Here is a 19754-nt window from a genome sequence, read left to right as displayed (position 1 = left end):
ATACTCATGTATTCAGATATATATACTGACGGAACTGTGCTTGATACGAAGTGGTGTTAATTTGACCATAACTTGTGACTGGTGACAGAGAAGCACTCCCTGAAAGGATGTGACCACCAGTTGCGTTGATACAGGCAGCGGCGGTGCATTGAAGACACCAGATGATTGAATACAACCAGGGGAATGTTTTCCCAAATGTCAACCAAAGATTGGCCCTACTGAGCTAGCGTTCCCGGCCGGTTCTGGTCCAGACGTAGGCGTCGTTCCATCTAATCCCAGATATGTACTATGGTCTGGAGAAACAGCAAATTGAATGGTATGCTGCCTCAAAAGTCTGTTTCAACACATGCAACATGTGGGCGGATATTATCCTGCTGCAACGTGACATTACATCCCTGCATTTGCACAAAGGGTCGAACATGGTCTCGAACGATGTCGCCCCAAGAGCGTACGCCATTCAAATTGCCATTTACAATGCTGAGTTTTGTTCTCCCTTGAGTTGTGACGTCACCCCACACCATTACACACCCACCTCCAAACTGACGACGCTGAGTAACTAAGCGTAGCTAAAGCCTTCTCCTGGACGCCCATTGACCCTTGCACGACCACCAGAAATGTCCAGATGAAACCTGGACTCATCTGTGAACAGTATTCTGTGCCAGTTTTGTCTTCTGAACCTCAGATACTGTCTACACCAAGTAAGGCAAGGGTGACGGTGAAGTGGAAGCAAAAATGGACGCCAGGGCCGGATGTTGTGCTTTCTCAACCGGCTGCCAACAAATCTCTGCTACTAACTGGTCTCAACCCAAGATTTGTTCGAACTGTTAATGTGGCAGACTGGCATCGATTCCGTAGATGCACCAACCAAATATGGTTGTTGACGTGTCATGTTGACGACCTACCCTTGGCAAGGCATGGGTCTCCAAAGATATGATATTGTGTTTTGGCGACAATCAAAACGTTTCACAACTTCGTATTGCGCCATTCCTGTTTGCAGCGTACCCAAGGTGCGTGGAAAATGAAATCACGACCTCAAACTAGTGGGTATGTCTTCATGTTTATGCATTGAAAGATGCATTAAAATTTCATTTAAAAAATATGGAACTTTTTGTTGAGCATTGATGAAGATAGACAGACAGAGAGGAAGACAGAGACAGACAGACATACAGACAGACAGACATACAGAGACACACAGAGAGATTAGCTCAGGAAATGTAGATGAATCAGTGCAACGAAATAGTACATATTGATCTTGTGTCCCATGTGTGCTCAAATTTAATAAAATCCCCTATTTCACTTATCACTTATAGATCTTATCATATCAAAGTTGTTGGCTAGTTGTCAGCCATCTAAATATGTCTGATAATTTTTATACCGATATCTCCAGGTTATCTGCATCTTTAATAATTCTAGTGGGACGACAGGGTCCCATAACCTCATTCGTCGGTTGTTGTGTGGAAGGTAATACATCATGTCAGTGTGGCAGCAAGTTCATTGGTTAATAACTAATGTATGGCTTGCAGTGGAGGTCTGACAATCACAGTCGTGGGGGAGAACTTTGACGCAATACAACAGCCGCGGATTAACATGACTGTGTTTAACAGCACTCACGGTGCGGTGAGTGAATCATCTTTCTACAAGTGTGTGTTTGTATGTGGAGAGATTGGTTGGTTGGTTTGTTGCTTAAAGCCGCACTCAGCAATATTCCAGCTATATGACGGCGGTCTGTAAATAATCGAGTTTGGACCAGACAATCCAGTGATTGATATCATGAGCATCGATCCACGCAATTGGGATCGATGACATGCATCAACCATGTCAACGACTGACCACCCGATCCCGTTAGTCGCCTTTTACGACAAGCATAGTCGCGTTTTACGGCAAGCATGGGTTGCTGAAGACCTATTCTACCCCGGATCTTCAAGGGTCGTGGAGAGAGGATGGATGTTGCCTATCATTGTGCCAGGCTGTCCGTGTTACATACCAGCATGTGTGTCTGTGTGTCACCATCACTTCATATATATTTAGTTGCCGTACACGGTGTCATATTAAGTTATTACGCCACGCCCAATATTTTCTTCTGCTAACCTAATATAACACTGTAAAAAACGTCAAAATGAAAACTTGACACTTACAACCATCATACAGGACAGGGTCAGTACATATGTTTCCGATACAACGCTTAAATGTAAACACAAACGTTAACAATGGAATATATCATGCACTGAAATGTGAATGTTGAAACAATCATAGCTAAAATGGATAGAATTATCATAAAAATGCCCGCAAATTAACAGAAATCTGCGGGCCACTGCAACTTGATATTGCTATGTGACGTCTTTGGCGTCACGTTTCTTGTTTGTGACGTCATCCTTTAATATGTTCTATGACGTTGCTATTTGTAAAGCCCCCGTTACACAAGCAAAAACTTTGATATAAAATTGGGTTAAAGAAAACTTTGACCAAGTTTTCCTGGTTCAAGTTGGGCTGTTTACACTCATCAAAGTTTTTGACAGGCTGTCAAAGTTTTTGCCAAGATGGATGCTACTGACAAAGAATGTTTTGCTGTCTTTTGTGTTTTGTCATGTTGAGAAGGCGGCGTCGGGGTAGGCAAAGGCATATCTGGTCCCACGAATAGCTGCTCGTTGTTGAACCAAATCCATTAATTCTTCTAACATTTCGTCAGTCCAAAATAGTTGGCTCATTTTGACTTGACTCTATGCACCTCCGGTTGAAAAGGGGAAATGTTTCTTGCATTCTGATTGGCTAAATTAAATCAACGTCATCAAACTTTGATCAAAGTTTGACGAGAAATAGGACCGGTTTCTATTCCATCAAAGTCCGTAAAAAACTCTGTCAAAGTCTTTGACGGCATGTTACACAATTAAAAGAGTTTTTTATCAAAGTTTGGGGAATGGAGATATTTTCACGAGTGGCGTGATCGTGAAAATCTCGTGAAAATATCTCCTTTTCCCCCGTCACGAGATGAGAGAAACATGATATTCTCGAGACGTATGAAATATCCTATTGTTTTTGTGTAGATGTCAACCGGAAAATTAAACTATTTCATTAAAAACGTAAAACCGTGAAACCCTACCTAACACACAGGGATGGTTCACCAACCCTTGGGTTTGAGACTAAAAAAGTGGTTTGCAAAATATACAACAATATAAACAAAAGTATAAAGAAAATAGGAGACCGCTGTTCGAAGCGAACGAATACACACTTGTCAAGTAACAAAAGTGGCGCTTTGCGAAAGGAACAGTCTCGATTGACGAGTTAAATGAGAAATTTACAGTTTATAACGAAACAATTTTGAGAGAATAACAAACGGCAAGAAGTGATATTAACTCCATAAACGACCATCTGCCAAAGTGGAACTAACTTAAAAAAGACGTCAACAGTTTGTGTACGGGGTAGACACTGACGATAAAGGGAGACAATTAAAGGGGATGTAACTCTTGTATGACGAATAGTTCCGTCAAAGTGTTATGTTCACTGCAGTGAATTATCAGATATTATGTTCACTGCTATGAAACATCACTTTTCTCAACTTAAGAAAACTCAGTCTTTCACACTGAAGTATATAATAAAAGCTTTTTTTCTCCATATTTTTTTATAAATAAAGCCAGAACGTGGTTTTTTAAATGAATAATGTCTTTGCTCATCACAATTAATTATATTAAAACACAAAACAATGTTAAATAACGAATTTGTGTACCAGAATTGCCATGTGATATATGTGAGGTGGGTGTTGGAAAATCCAAAATGGCTGTTGCTGACGGTGTGCGGTCAGTAACAACTATCATGGATTTACACTGATGTGGGGTCAGTATATATATACTTTGTGTCTGTGTGTGTGTGTGCGTGCGTGCGTGCGTGCGTGCGTGCGTGCGTGCGTGCGTGCGTGCGTGCGTGCGTGTGTGTGTGTGTGTGTGTGTGTGATGTGATATACATATGTTTGTCAATGTAGCCATGTATTCATCTTTCACAGTGTATATACATATTATGTCAGTGTTTCCATCTGTCTACATACGCATGGATGTCAGTGTGCTACCATGCATTCACCTTAATCTGCGTATATACATTTGTACGTTGTTGTCTTGCCATGTGTTCATCTATCACTGTGTATATATACATAAGCATGTCACACTCACCATGTGTTCATCTATCACAGTGTATAAACATATGTTTGTCAGTGTGTAACCATGTGTCCATCTACCACTGTGTGTATATACATATATGTTTGTCAGTGTGTAACCATGTGTTCACCTATCACTGTATATAAACATATGTTTGTCAGTGTGTAACCATGTGTTCATCTATCACAGTGCATATACATATATGTTTGTCAGTGTGTAACCATGTGTTCATCTAACACTGCGTGTACAGATATGTTTGTCAGTGTGTAACCATGTGTTCATCTACCACTGCGTGTACATATATGTTTGTCAGTGTGTAACCATGTGTTCATCTACCACTGTGTGTTCAGATATGTTTGTCAGTGTGTAACCATGTGTTCATCTACCACTGTGTGTACAGATATGCATGAGAGTGTAATCATGTGTTCGTTCCTCTGTCACTGTGTATATAGATATATACATCTGAGTATGTTTGTTTCAGAATTGTACCAGAACTAACAAACCTACACAGGGGAAGGTGTTTTGTGTGACGCCACCGTTCGTAACGGAAAATCGAAATAAAACAACTGGCAACCTTTCTGTTATAATGGACGGAGTGATAAAACATTATAACATTACAGTCTATCCAGATCCAACCTTGGTATACTCACGAACGCCTGTCGTGGTCAGTGAAGGAGATATGTTAAACATACCTGTAAGTACGATCTGCAGCATGTACAACAGCTAAATATATACTCGTGAGTATAATATGTAACATAAACACCAGTTAAACGTACCAGTAAGTATGGTATCCAGTTAATACACAAGCTACACATGCCAAGTACTAAGATATAACAGCATGTACAACAGCTAAATATATACTCGTGAGTATAATATGTAACATAAACACCAGTTAAACGTACCAGTAAGTATGGTATCCAGTAAATACACAAGCTACACATGCCAAGTACTAAGATATAACAGCATTTACAACAGCTAAATATATATCACTATATATACATGTGCATGTCTGTGTCAGTGGTTGTCAGTGTGTGATAATGTGTTCATCTATCACTGCATGTACATGTGTGTGTCAGTGGTTGTCAGTGTGTGATAATGTGTTCATTTATCACTATTTATCCCGCGATATGCCAAGGAGAGGCACGGGCCACCGAGCCGTGGATGCCCGTGCCTATAATAAAAACAGAAGATGAGATTGGGTTCAATGGCCGAGGGTGTGCAGGTACTAGTGGGCTACTTAGCTGCTAATTGTGTATACCAAAATGCTACCGTTGCCATGGCCACGCGCGTGGCCAACGGCGATTGCAGCTAGCGCTGCTGGCCTGAGACTGCTTCCGCTGTCCGGCCCCCACGGTAGCATATTTAACCGCTACCATTGTTTGGCAACTCCCACGCTGCCAAAAGCAGCTCCACGCTGCTGGCCTAAGTCAGACTACCGCTGCCCGGCCCCAGGTAGCCGGCCAAAGCAGATCCCACTGCCCGGCCCCATTAGCAAAACCATTGTGCGGCTCCCACGCCGCGGACCCAACTGTCAGCTACCGCTTGACAAGACGACTTCCGCCGCCGGGCCCATATACGTGGCAATTGTTTGCCCCAACGTATGTTATTTTACGATTCCCCGGCTGAAAAGTCGGGAAAGACAAGGTTCCCACTGAGAAGCAGGTAACCCCGGAAAGGTTCCCGCTGAAAAGCAGGTAGCCTTAAGCACGAGTATTAATTTGGAAGCAAGTTAATTTGTTACTAGCAGTGTAGCCCACAAGAACCCCGCCACAAAGCACCAGAGTGCTACCCCACACCCACGGCCACGCGATACGCGGAGATAGCATTGTTGCCCGGCTTGCCTATGTACTGAAAGGAAACACAAACCTGTGGAGATAACAAGCGCCCGGGCATGCAATAAATTGGCCATGCGCCGTTAAACCATTTGCCCTGCATGTAGGCCCCAAAGCCGGCGCCACCCGCTGCGTCTGAAAACAGCTGGAGGAAATCGCTGTCCACCCATAGCTGGTCCTGAAACACTGAAATGCCTTTATAACTCGTAAGAAATGTTAACCACATTTGTAGGTCTTCCTTGACCCAGCTGGTAATCCTAATGTGGTGAAATGGTTGCTTACCTTTGCTAAGCAGATCGGTTAGCCTGCGGCTGAATGCCCTTGCCATTGGTATAGCCCTGCACATAAAGTTAAGCTTGCCTATGAGGGACTGAAGGGCCCTTTTTGTGACCTTGATGTTACCTGTTGACAGAATGTCTTGGATTTCCCTTGTTGCCTCCTTGATCTTGGACTCTGGGATTCTGATCTGCATTGCAATGGTGTCGATTTCCAGCCCTAGAAATGTCAATTTGGTTGTGGGGCCCACCGTCTTGTCGTGCGCAGTAGGAACCCCAAGCTGTTCTAGTGTATTCACGCATCTGTTGAGGTTGTCTGAGCAGTGGCTGGTGCCTGCTGTGCCCCCCGTTAGGAAGTCATCCAGGTAATGCATGATCGGACACGTTGGAAGATGCGATTGCATGCACCATTGCAAGAAGGTACTAAACGTTTCAAATATGGCGCAAGATATGGAGCAGCCAAATGGTAGGCATTTATCGAAATAGAACTCACCTTCGAATCTGATGCCTAGCAGCTCGAAATCGGATGGGTGGACTGGTATAATTCTAAAGGCCGACTGAATGTCGAATTTTGCTAGTAGTGCTCCCTTTCCCAGTTGTTGAACCATATGGGTAGCTTCATCAAATCTGGCGTACACAACGGAGCAGGCCTCTGTGTCTATGAAGTTATTTATAGATTTACCCCTGGGATAGGATAGATGGTGAATTAGACGGAATTCCTCCGCATGCTTACCCAGGTGCTGACCATATCCTGGCTGCTTCTTGGGCACCAGGCCTATTGGGGATACTTGGAGGTTGTCTAAGGGGGGTGTCCTTGAAGGGGCCCGCCATCCTGCCAAGGTCGACTTCCTTTTGTAGTTTTTGTTTCACGTAGCCTGCCGTGTCTTGGTGCGTGGCTGAACGCAAGTTTCGTGCCAGGCGACCCGTGCGGCTTCCCTGGAACTCGAGCTTAAAGCCAGAGCTAAAACCTACCCATAAATAATTTGCATCTCTGTAATTGACCCTAGCATATTGGCGTAACCAGGGTGCCATTTCATTGAGATCCACGGGGGAAGGGGCCATTGAATTTACCTGCCTTGACGGCTGGTTTTCTGTTAGGCAAAAGGCTGATTGGGCTTGTATGGGGTCGGTTGGACCCCATTCCCTCGAAAGCAGGTCCTAGAGCTATGGGCATGTTTGCCACACTTACCGCATTTGTGAGTGTACTTACAGTTGACCCTGCTACAGCCAAATTTATTGAAATCCCAGCATACCTGACTGGCGATGTCCCCCTGTACGCGTGTCATTGCGCCCCGTCCGCCTGATTCTGGTTGTAGTACCGGCTGTGTTACCATGTACTTTAGCCACAACTCCCCGTCGATGTTGTCCCAGCGTCGTGAGGGGTCCCTTGACATTCTGTGTCGGAATTGTTGGTCGTAGGTTGACCAGACATCCCCCCCCCCCCCCCCCCCCCCCCCGAATCGAAGTGCCGCCGTTCTTATGGTTTCCATGTAGGACAGCAACCCCTGGGTTGTGCGGACCTCGGAGTGCCTACTAACATATATACACATGAAAATGTGGAAAGCTGAAGTCCAGCTTGCCAGGGACAGGCGCTTTGGTTGCTGCTTTATTGGTTTAAAAATTTACCTTACCTGCGATGTGATTGGCTGGCCAAGCCGCGTCACCGTCGGCCTCGTTGTAAGCATCGGGGATTCTCCCTATGTTGGGCGAAATGGCGGGAGAACTAAAACCAAGCCTTACCTGTTGGTTTGCGCTAACCGGGCCGGGCGCTGAATGTTCCAGCAACTGGAGTATTTTTTCCAGTTGCTCGTTTACCTGGGTAGCCGAGTTGGCAGCCTGCGCGGCATTTACAAGCTGCGCCGATTGTACGTTAATTCTGTTGCCACCTTCGATATTTCCGTAATTGGCAGACTCACCATCAGCTGTTGCCTCCTGTACAATGTGTACTCCCGGGGTTTGTCTTCTGGTTGTCCTGGCCTGCTTGGCTCCCCTCACAAGCTTGTGGTTGACGGCTGCTCTTCTCGGCGAGTGTTGGAATAGATGGTATTCAAAGCGTAATCGGCGAAACGGTCGCGACTGGGTACCAAGGAAACGTACAAAGCGAAAGCGATTAGATACAGTGACACACGTGTGTACTTTGGGAAGGGCTGTTCGCGAATGACGGACTAACAAAGGGCGGGATGATGCTTGCGCGGGATTATTCCCCGGGCACGGTGCCGAGTGGTGGCCCGGGGTGATTGAGTTACGGGGGGTGATTGGGTTACAGATGTAATTAGCCCATGGTTTGGATACGCGCGATAAAGTCATTTAGTAGTTAGTACTAAATGTAAATATACATGTGTGTGTCAGTGGTTGTCAGTGTGTGATAATGTGTTCATTTATCACTATATATACATGTGTGTGTCATTGGTTGTCAGTGTGTGATAATGTGTTCATCTATCACTGTATATACATGTGTGTGTGTCAGTGGTTGTCAGTGTGTGATAATGTGTTCATTTATCACTCTATATACATGTGTGTGTCAGTAGTTGTCAGTGTGTGATAATATGTTCACTTATCATAGTGTATATACGTATGTGTGTCAGCTTTAAATATATATCATATAGCTATGGCACAGACCATCCTTGGATCGAAGAATTAATGAAAGTTAGTTTTCTGTCAACTTAAACTTGATGTGTTTTCAGATTTACAGATGTTATTGAGTATTAACCTTCTGCATTTTGCCACTATTCAGGTTATACGACGAAGCAGTAATAGTCGTGTGATGTCTTCTGTTTAGGCTACCTTCGATGGCGTCAATGAAACAGATGTTCGAGTCGAAATCGGCCCGAGCAATTGTTCCAATGTTCATTTCAATGGCACGCTGATCACTTGTACGCCTGTGTTAATGACTGATGCCAATACGCCCCGGAATATCACGGTACAGTATATGAACATTGCAGTAATTACTACCAGCCGCGAACACGTGTTTAACATTGATCATCAGTAGGGAGACATACCAGAAATTGTGAAAGACTCCTTAGTGTAACTTAGAATACACTTATATTGATTTGTTCATATGAGAAATATGATCATTATATGTGCATTGTGTATTTCATTCTTTCCCTCCATACACACCAGGTTAAAATAGGCAACAACCTGAGTCTGTATGCAGGACAGATCATGTTTGTAACACGGATGTCGCCTTCTTACCACAACATTATCATCGGGAGCGTGGTAACAGTGGCAGTCATCGCCATCATCGTTGTCGCTGTAGCCGCCGTCTGTGTCAGGGAGTACAAATCAGCTCTGCATTCACGTCTGCAATCGGAGCTGACGTCAACTTCAGCAGATGGTAAGAATTATTTTCACAATATCGAGCTTTGATTGACTGAGAGAGGGTATCTAGTTATAGCCACTGTGAAGGGTATTCCTGCTACACCTCGTCACCTCAGTAGACGGCTACCACTTTGGTGAAACCCACGAACAAGAGTATTGTGTTGTCAACCCAAGCATCATAATTATACTCCAGTCTATGCTAGTCATAGAAGGTGACTTAATGGATCGGGCGGTCAGACTCGGGGACTTAGTTGATTGCTTGTGATTGTACCCCGACGGGTGGATCGTTGCTCATAACCTCAATCACTGGTTTGTCTGGTTCAGACTCGATAAGTAACAGGCCGCCGTCATATTTCTGCAATATTGCTGAGTTCGTCGTTCAAAAAAATATAATCATACCAATCCCCTTTGATCTTCTTTTGCCGTATGCAGCCTGTTTATAATTATCATAACGCATAATGACTGGCACTTTTCATTTGCGTTTCACTATTTTTGTATATTGTTTACGATACAGGACAGAATTTATACTTCCTATTGGAATCAAGAGGAGTTAAAGAGACGCTATCTCCGGAACTGAGGCAACGCATTGAACAGAACAAGGTCGTCCTGCCGTCATCAAGGCTGAAACTGGGCGCTACGATCGGCTCAGGTAGCAACATCAGTCTATTCAATCTGGATTAACTGCAATTGTAGTGCAGCCATTTAAGGACTGATGTACGCCAACACACCTCACGTTTACTTGTACATCAGGTAGATAAAATGCGCAACAAAGCTGAGCGATTTATGTGATTTGGAAAGGTGTTCTTATTTTCCATCAAGTTATAAACGCAGATATATCTCAAGCCAGTGATTCGATATAAGGTGTATGTATATTTCTCCTTCACTATTGCAGGTAACTTCGGCTGTGTGTACGCAGGCATGTTGTACCCAGAGTCTGGGGAAGAAGAAGGGGCTGAGAAAGTCGCCATCAAAACAATGCTGGGTAGGGCCTGGCCTTCTGAATATTTGTAGTGTTTCCCTATTACGATCCAATAGTTATTGGTTATATATATGTAAGGGAACTGGCTGGGGGGTAGATTAGGTGTGGGGTCATTGTAATGTCTTTCAGTAACATTTGTGGTTTTAGAATGTATGGAGCTGATAGAGACACTGCCCAGTTTCGTGACTCATGACCGAGGCTAGATGTATATCATTACGTATGTTATCCGGATGAAGTAAAGCTCTTAAAGCGAGAGTCTGTTTATAGTCTGTTTATAGTCGTCCTATATGATCTTCGCACTCACATACGGCAAGTGGATGAAAGTCATGAAATGATGATGTTTGCGATGATGTTGATATTTATTATTTCAGAAACAAGGTAACAAAAGCTGATCTGTCCTTGTGTGTTACGTTAAAAGAACGTATCTTGTTCACTGGACATGATTGAAGTCCTGAACAAAGTGTTTTGAAAAATTTGCATCTGTGTTCCAGATAACAGCCAGAACATGGATCTCTGTAGCTTTGTGGAGGAGGCGCTGGTTATGAAGGAGTTTGACCACGAGAATGTCCTCCAACTGTTGGGGATTTCGGTGAGCGAGAGTCAACAGCCAATGGTGGTCCTGCCCTTCATGGCTAACGGGGATCTCCTGTCCTTCGTTTCGGATGACGCGAAGGTATGGTAAATCCGATATACAAACTATTACAAGGTTTTCCTCAGCAGGCAACCTTACCTTCCACTTCAACATGCGTCACTGAATCCTGTCTGCTTGGATGACAAGGTGGACACGAGGTGGACATATGCAGTGTCAGTGACACTTGATAAGCGTAAAATAGTTGAAGATTTGAAAGATGCTGCAAAACATGGTAATTGTAAAACATTTTGGAACACCCTTAAACGGGTTTTATGTAGCAAACACTCTAAATGTGCAATATCTCCTGATGCTCTTCAGTTATATTTTAAAGATTTGTTAAACTCTAACAAAACAGAAGTGAATGAAGATTTGAATGTACTTGTAAATGAATTCATTGACAGTCACTCTTGTGATAATTGTGATAGCTTACCCATTACAGATGAGTTGTTATCAGATATTATTACTGATGAAGAAGTAGCTGAAGCGTTAAAAAGATTAAAACTCGGGAAATCTCCTGGTGAAGATGGAATCCCTCCAGAATTTTTTAAACTTTCAGAAACAATTCTTATTAAATACTTGAGACCTTTATTTAATAAAATATTAGATACCGGTATATTCCCTGAAGCATGGAACATTGGACTTATAATACCTATACATAAATCTGGTGTTACCTCTGACCCCAACAATTATAGAGGAATATCCCTGCTAAATGCAACTGGGAAATTATTCACGTCAATACTTGAAAAAAGACTACGATCATGGATGGATATAAACGATTTAATACATGAAGCACAAGCTGGATTCAGATCCAACTATTCAGTAACAGACAACATTTTCACACTCCAGGCTCTTTGTACTAAATATTTATCAAAGCGAGGGGGGCGATTTTATTGTGCTTTCATTGATTTCAAGAAAGCCTTTGACTTTGTGGAAAGGAAAAAATTATTATATATGCTCTTACAAAAAGGTTGCCATGGCAAGTTGTACAATGTCTTAGCTAGTATGTATTCTGCTGTTAAGGCTTGTGTAAAAACAGACAAAGGCAGAACAGATTTGTTTACAACTAGCTCCGGTGTAAGACAAGGCTGTATCTTAAGCCTGCTTCTGTTTATCTTCTTAATTAATGAGCTTGTAACTGACATTTATAAAACGTGCTGTCATGGTGTGTTTGTTTCAGAAAGTATTGAAGATATTATGCTACTACTTTTTGCCGACGATGTGACTATGTTCTCATATACAGTTATTGGTCTACAAAGACAATTAGATATCTTAAGAAATGTTTGCATTACCTGGGGCCTAAGTGTCAATCTTGATAAAACAAAAACAATTGTTTTCCGAAACGGTGGCATTATACGAAAATATGAAAAATGGTTCTATGGTTCTATAAATGTAAAACTTGTCACTTACTACAAGTATCTTGGAGTATTTTTCTCCTCAAGGCTAATCTGGTCAATGGCCTGTAAAAGCCTAGCATCACAGGCTTCTAAAGCCACTAGAGCCATTTATCATGTTTTCAAAAGAAATAGCTATATAACATTCGAAACAGCTTGTACAATGTTTGATTGTAAGATTGCTCCTATATTACTTTATGGGGCTGAAATCTGGGGGGCAAAATATTATGAATGTATAGAAAAAGTACATACGTCCTATTTTAAAAATTATCTTTGTATCGGAAAATATGCCTCTAATAAAGCTATTCTTGGTGAAACTGGACGATTAAATATGTTCGTGTTTAGCAAAATAAGGGTACTTAAATACTGGTTGAGATTGCTACGTATGAATCAATGTCGATATCCAAAACAATGTTACAATCTACTTAAACAGTTAGATGATAATGATAAACAAACCTGGGTGTCAGATGTAAGATATATTTGGTTTTCTTCAGGCATTTCATTTGTATGGATCTCTCAACATATTGGCGATGAAAATCTCTTTTTGCTAAAAATAAAACAAAGGCAGAGTGATATGTATTCTCAAGAGTGGCATGACTCTATTTCTTCATCAAAATATCTGTCCCATTATGCAAATTTGAAATCACTTTTACAGCCAGAATTTTACATCAGTAATCTCACGAATAAATCACTCAGGAGAGCATATTGTAAATTCAGAATATCGCTACACGGTTTTAAGATTAACATGCTACGAAAGTCAAAACATACAAATGAAGACTTGAGTTTATATCTATGTACCCACTGTACAGGGAGGCAATTAGAGGATCAATTTCATGTTTTGTTTATATGTTCAAAATATTCTTCTGTCAGAAACCACTATTTGCCTTGGTTATCCAATGTCCATCATGATAATCACAGTTTATGTAATCTACTCAACTCCAAAAATATCAACATTGTAAAGGCTTTGGCCTTATACTTAAATCATGTATTTAATGTGAAATAAGACTACTTGTATTTTTTTTCCTGACATCACGTGACGCAGCAATTATTGTAATTGTAATTGTACTCTAGGCCACATGGCCCAAAATACTGAATAAAGAATCTTTTATCTCTTGAATCTTGATAAGCGGAATGGGTTCATCCTAAACATTCCATTACGACCAGTGTAGGCAGACTGGGACAACTGGTTCTTGTGATATTAAGACTGTAAGGGACAACTGGTTTTTGTGATACTAAGACTGTAAGGGCAACTGGTTCTTGTGATATTAAGACTGTAAGGGACAACTGGTTCTTGTGATATTAAGGTTGTGTGGGACAAGTGGTTGTTGTGATATTAAGACTGAAAGGGACATGTGGTTCTTGTGATATTAAGATTGTGTGGGACAACTGGTTCTTGTGATATTAAGACTGTAAGGGACAACTGGTTTTTGTGATACTAAGACTGTAAGGGCAACTGGTTCTTGTGATATTAAGACTGTAAGGGACAACTGGTTCTTGTGATATTAAGGTTGTGTGGGACAAGTGGTTGTTGTGATATTAAGACTGAAAGGGACATGTGGTTCTTGTGATATTAAGACTGTAAGGGACAACTGGTTTTTGTGATACTAAGACTGTAAGGGCAACTGGTTCTTGTGATATTAAGACAGTAAGGGACAACTGGTTCTTGTGATATTAGGACTGTAAGGGACAACTGGTTCTTGTTATATTAAGATTGTGGGGGACAACTGGTTCTTGTGATATTTAGACTGTAAGCTAAACTGGTTCTTGTGATATTAAGACTGTAAGGGACAACTGGTTCTTGTGATATTTAGACTGTAAGCTAAACTGGTTCTTGTGATATTAAAACTGTAAGGACAATTGGTTCTTGTGATATGAGGACTGTTAGGGACAACTTATTCTCGTGACATTGAGTTTGTGTGGGACAACTGGTTCTTGTGATATTAGACTGTAATGGACAACTGGTTCTTGTGATATGAGGACTGTAAGGAACGACTGGTTCTCGTAATATTAAAACTGTAATGGACAACTGGTTCTCGTGATATTAATATTAAGCTGTAATGGACAACTGCTTCTCGTGATATTAAAACTGTAAGGAAAACTGGTTCTTGTGAAATTCAGATGCGTGTTGGCCATCTGGACGTCATGACTTTGGTGCTTACATTCTCACCAATGTCTTCTATACCGCAATGTGTTCCTTTTTCTATTTGGAAACTGGACATCATACGCAAAAGGAGAATGGTAACATACTTGAAAGATGTCTTCGCTGGACATGACATCATGCCAAAGTCCTAGTCATACTAAGACCCATGAGTTTGGTAGTCAGTGTACCATGGCCATGGTTAATTACTTGAATAAGTCTTTGTTACACATGGTATTACGAATATTGCATAAGGTGAGCCTACAGAGTCTCATAACTTTGGGACCGTCTCCGTGGTCTAATGGTAGAGCGTCCGCCCGGAGAGCGTCCGGAGTTCGGGTCCGGGGTTCGATCCCCGACCGCGTCATGCTAAAAGACGTTACAAGATTGTACTTGTTATTACCCTGTCTGGCGCTCGGCATTAACACAGCAAAAAAAATGCAGTTTCCGGTATCCGGATACCTGCCGGATACCACCGGACACTTACCCAAAACGCGTCCGGGTATCCGGTGGCAGATACCTTGCCGGATACCAGATCCGTGGTATCCGGCATGGACACCTCACCTGAAAGTATGCCACCTGGAATCCGGGTATCCGGCACCGGATACCTCACCGGATACCTCAATCTGGGTGTCCAAGGATCCGCACCGGATACCAAGAATCCGGCACCGGATACCTCATTCTGAGTTTCCAAAAACATGTCACAATTTGGGGGTGCATTTTGTTCAATTAAGTGTGAAACACCTAAATATATATTGGAAACTAACCATAAAAATTGAACATTGCTGAAGGTATCCGGCAGGTATCCGGCAGGTATCCGGATGCAATTTTTCGAGATGTCTTATTTCTGGTAAATAATGTTAGCCTGGGCATATCAGATAGCTGTAGTAATATTCTGTGTCATTTTAGTTGTAAATATCCCCTTAAAGTTGAGATCTATGGGCATGTACTTTTGGAGAAGACAATTTTTTTCAATTTCATCTATAATTCTTTTTAGATGTTAAGCTGTTTAATGAACAAACATCAGTTCTAATACATGTATGATGATATCCTTAAATTTCATGTTCAGACTTCCAGATTATTCTGAGTGAAAGTATAAACTCATCGACTGTGTGCTCACTTGGGCCTTTGGTCCTAGTGAGATGATAATATGATTATTTGTAAAGGTACAAGTACTTGTTATGAGCATACCAGCTTCATTTAAGTTTGAAACACAATATGCCTCACTCTGAGGGTGACATGTACCAGATTTCATCACACTACAGAGAGCTGTTCCTCAGTTACTGTGAACATTTTTACTGAAAGACATTGAAAGCTAATTTGACCTTCAATATCAGTTGCGACTATTTCAAAAACAATTGTAAAGTGCTTCATTCAGTGTAATATTGACAAACATATGACAATGATATACAACTATGTGTATAAGAGTTATTTAGACTTCTGCAGGAAAAGGCACATTAGAGAACAAGAGTCATCAGAAAGATGACATATCCCCCCGGCAGCTGTCTGTAAAGTAACCACTAGTGCATTTCTGTATGTAATGAGTCAACAGTTGAATGTTCTTTAAGAAGCATACATTGTTTACCCACAAAAGATCCACCATGGTCGCATCCATATGAATGCCAAGTTTCGATCAAATACATTGAATGTTTTTCGAATTCTGCCCCAGAAATGAACCTCATCCCCAATTGAGTCTATGTCCAACTTCATTCCATAAAAAAATTAAAAAATAAAAATTAGAAAAATCCCAAAATTTGAAAGGCACCACTTCAGCATGTGCATGATAGCTTTGCCAAGTTTCGATCAAATACACTGAATGGTTTTCGAATTCTGCCCCGGAAACGAACCCCATCCCCAATTGAGTCTATGTCCAACTTCATTCCATAAAAATTTAAAAAAATAAAAATTAGAAAAATCCCAAAATATCAAAAGGCACCACTTCAGTATGTGCCTGATAAGAGTTGCCAAGTTTCGATCAAATACACTGAATGGTTTGGGAATCCTGCCCCGGAAAAGGAAATGATTACGGACGGACAGACGGACAGACAGGCTGATCACTATATCCCCCGTATTATATGCCGGGGGATAAAAAGTAAGTGTATGACCTGTTGCCAACTTCTATCCCTGCCCTAAGGAAGAGTTTGGCCATTAACAATTTTTTTGTCTGGCTGTGACATTGACCTTTGACATAGCAGATCAATGTGTTATTCCAAAGATGTCCGAGCAATGCATGGGTTTATACGATAACTGTGGCTATCAAACTGAGGCAAAATATTGGAAAATCCCCATTTACACAGCTGGCTAAAGAAACAAACAACAAACAAATTATCAATTTCTTTTATTTATATGCATATATCACACATTGAACAGTGTTCACATAATGGTTCCTGATGCAGTATGCACTTTCCTCCCATTCTTCAATACTCATAACAGAGCGGGATAACTGTTCGCTTGAAAGCATCAGCAGACCATGCTCACCAGTTCAGAGTTACTTGCCCTCAAACATCCTTTTCCTTCTATATTGCCATGGAAAAACAGGAACCAGGATGAGGGGAGGCCAGATGGGCTCTATCCCTGTTGCATTGTGTTAGTAGAATTGTGAACATTCTATTTGGTGTTTGGGTCCACATTTATAGACAAGTAGTCGCAAACATCATTCCTTTCAAGTGATTACCACATGGCCAAAGACAATAATTTCTTCAACGTCCTTGAAGGGTCCCACTCCGACTTGGCATTGGTTGGTCTTCTCACATTAGCCTGACCACCCTTTGTGAGTGTGTCCCAGTGTCAATTGGCATATAACTTCTCGGTAGGCTCCCATTGAAATAACAGGACTCTCCTCATCGCTGTCTGCCAATCACTTCGGATATCTTGAAGGGTCCTTCCAGACTGTCAACCTGTCATCCGGGTATCTCAAGCTGGACTTCAGTTTCTGCAAAATTATGTATAAAGATTGTAGCAAAAGAAAAGAATTGTTGCAACATGTACTTACAGATAAAAGGCAGCAAATTCACTTAATTTATCATCTTTGAGTTTAGTTATACACCAAACATTTGAGATATATATTGTTCCATGCTGATGAGTTGAAACAATCATTAACTGACATCTCTTAAAAATGTTCCTAGCAACCTATGCTTGCCATACAAGCCAAAGTAATAGATGAGGTAGCAAGTGGGCTCATTGAAAGCTCGTAATCGTACCCAATAACGTGGGATGTTGTCCATAACAGTCATCATCGGTGCGTCTGGATCGAGCTCATAACATTAATCTCTGGTTTGTCTAGTTGAGATTTGAGATTTGATTAATTTATAATCCTTGTCATTTAGCCGAACTATTGCTGGATGTTGTGTTAAATGAGTGAATTGGGTTTAACGCCTCTTTGAACAGTATTCCAGTTATATCACGGCATGTAAGCTTGATGTGGGAAGAAAGCCCGAAGTGATGCAGGTCTTACATGTTTACCACTTTGATGAAACCCACAAGCAAGTGTATGATGCTACCCTCGATTCAAACCCACGACCATCGGTTTCTGTCAAGCCCAAGAGATGCAACTATGCACAGCAAGTTGTAGTGTCTTTGATAATTAGGCCATCCATGCCAACAGGTGATAAAGAACAAGCAAACTGAAGAAATATTTGCAGAATAGCTACATGAACATGATGAACCAAACAGAATAATTTCAAATATTTACCACTCACTGCTACTCTTCTCTTGTTCCTCATTGCTTCCCTTTTTCCATTGATGCTGTGCAGATGACTGACTCATTCATTCATCCAGACATTCTGCAAACATAAGTAGCATTCACATTAGAGAAATGTCCAAACTGTACATGCTGTACATTGAATTCAATTGAAAAGGCCTCAGTTGAGTTTCCAACTTAGAACTGTCCTTATTAAAATATTTCATCCCAAACATTCAGAGATAAAACATAACCCCATATTTAACAACTGTCAAACAATTATTTGACAACAAAGCCAGGGTCATTCAACATACACTTTACATAAGGAATCACTTGTTGCAAAAAAGATCCTCGCCAAGGTCAGAGTCATTCCATGAAATATTGAATGATTAAGTTATGAAGCTTATACAAAACAAGGACATAACAGTGTAATTATAACAATATCCTAAGCGTAAAAAAAATAAAGTCTTTGGTGGCCATTATTGTAAATTATAATCTGTATTAGCATCCCACGAAAGTTTAGAGTTAATAATCGTTCCTAGATCTTGGTACTTTTCTTCATTATCTATAAAAAAGCGGATCTAATTTGGATCATCTTGTTTTGACCACAAATCCATTACGCCCCTTATGCTAACAAACAGTTGACCATTATACTAAAAAAAGGACCCTTGGCGTTTACGGTAAAGTATGTAGAGCAGGAAAATATCTACATCAATCCGTTCCATAAGATCTCTGCACAGAAATCATAAGGCCTCGAAGCCCTGCTACGTACCTGGCAATACCAATCGCCTTTCCAAATACTGTTGATTTCCGCGTTGTGGATGGCTGAGAGGAACTTCGGCCGGCATTTCCGTGGTGGAGGTGAATGAGAACAATGTATCGATACACGAGGTAAGCTTATCGTAATCAAGAATCACAGTGTATATCGATACACGAGGTTTGTTTACATCCATGTTCTAAAATGGCGCCCTGGACCGTAGGGGAATATGGGTAAAATGGCTTGTTCCGGGTTAACACTAAGCTGGGCCCCGTCTCTAATATCACATTATTGTTTGGCGCAAGTTGACGACGCGCGTAGGGAGCCGGGAACCAGGTTAACACGACATAAGCTGGTTCCCGGCTCTCTATGCGCGTCGTCAACTTGCGCCAAGTTATATTAGAGACGAGGCCCAGCTTATACACTGAACACGATCGGTCATTTCGTCAAAACTGGCCAAATATTGAGATTGCAGCTGAGGTCATGCTGGCAGCTGAAGTGACACATTAAGGTAAGGAATATGTGAATATTACAATGACCACGTATTAAAGTAATTTACCACATGTAAGCCTGTCACATGTGACACATTAACTTTTATAGCCAACATGTAAGT

General features: G+C 41.5%; 1 protein-coding gene across 1 annotated transcript in view; it reads left to right on the top strand.

The window, feature by feature from the left end:
* Positions 1-19754, top strand: part of LOC124121101 (hepatocyte growth factor receptor-like) — a 124141-nt gene that overhangs the window by 53327 nt on the left and 51060 nt on the right. The window contains exons 7-13 of the mRNA XM_048396923.1: positions 1524-1617; positions 4624-4836; positions 9029-9169; positions 9370-9583; positions 10082-10216; positions 10460-10549; positions 11038-11219. Of these exons, the coding sequence (XP_048252880.1) occupies positions 1524-1617; positions 4624-4836; positions 9029-9169; positions 9370-9583; positions 10082-10216; positions 10460-10549; positions 11038-11219 (1069 nt within the window). The remainder of the gene's footprint in view (positions 1-1523; positions 1618-4623; positions 4837-9028; positions 9170-9369; positions 9584-10081; positions 10217-10459; positions 10550-11037; positions 11220-19754) is intronic.

The sequence above is a fragment of the Haliotis rufescens genome, unplaced genomic scaffold (genome assembly GCF_023055435.1).
Source record: "Haliotis rufescens isolate VD_foot unplaced genomic scaffold, xgHalRufe1.0.p SCAF_16, whole genome shotgun sequence".
Classification (NCBI taxonomy): domain Eukaryota; kingdom Metazoa; phylum Mollusca; class Gastropoda; order Lepetellida; family Haliotidae; genus Haliotis; species Haliotis rufescens.
Note: the sequence above shows the minus strand (reverse complement) of the source record. Positions and strands in the feature narration are given on the sequence as shown.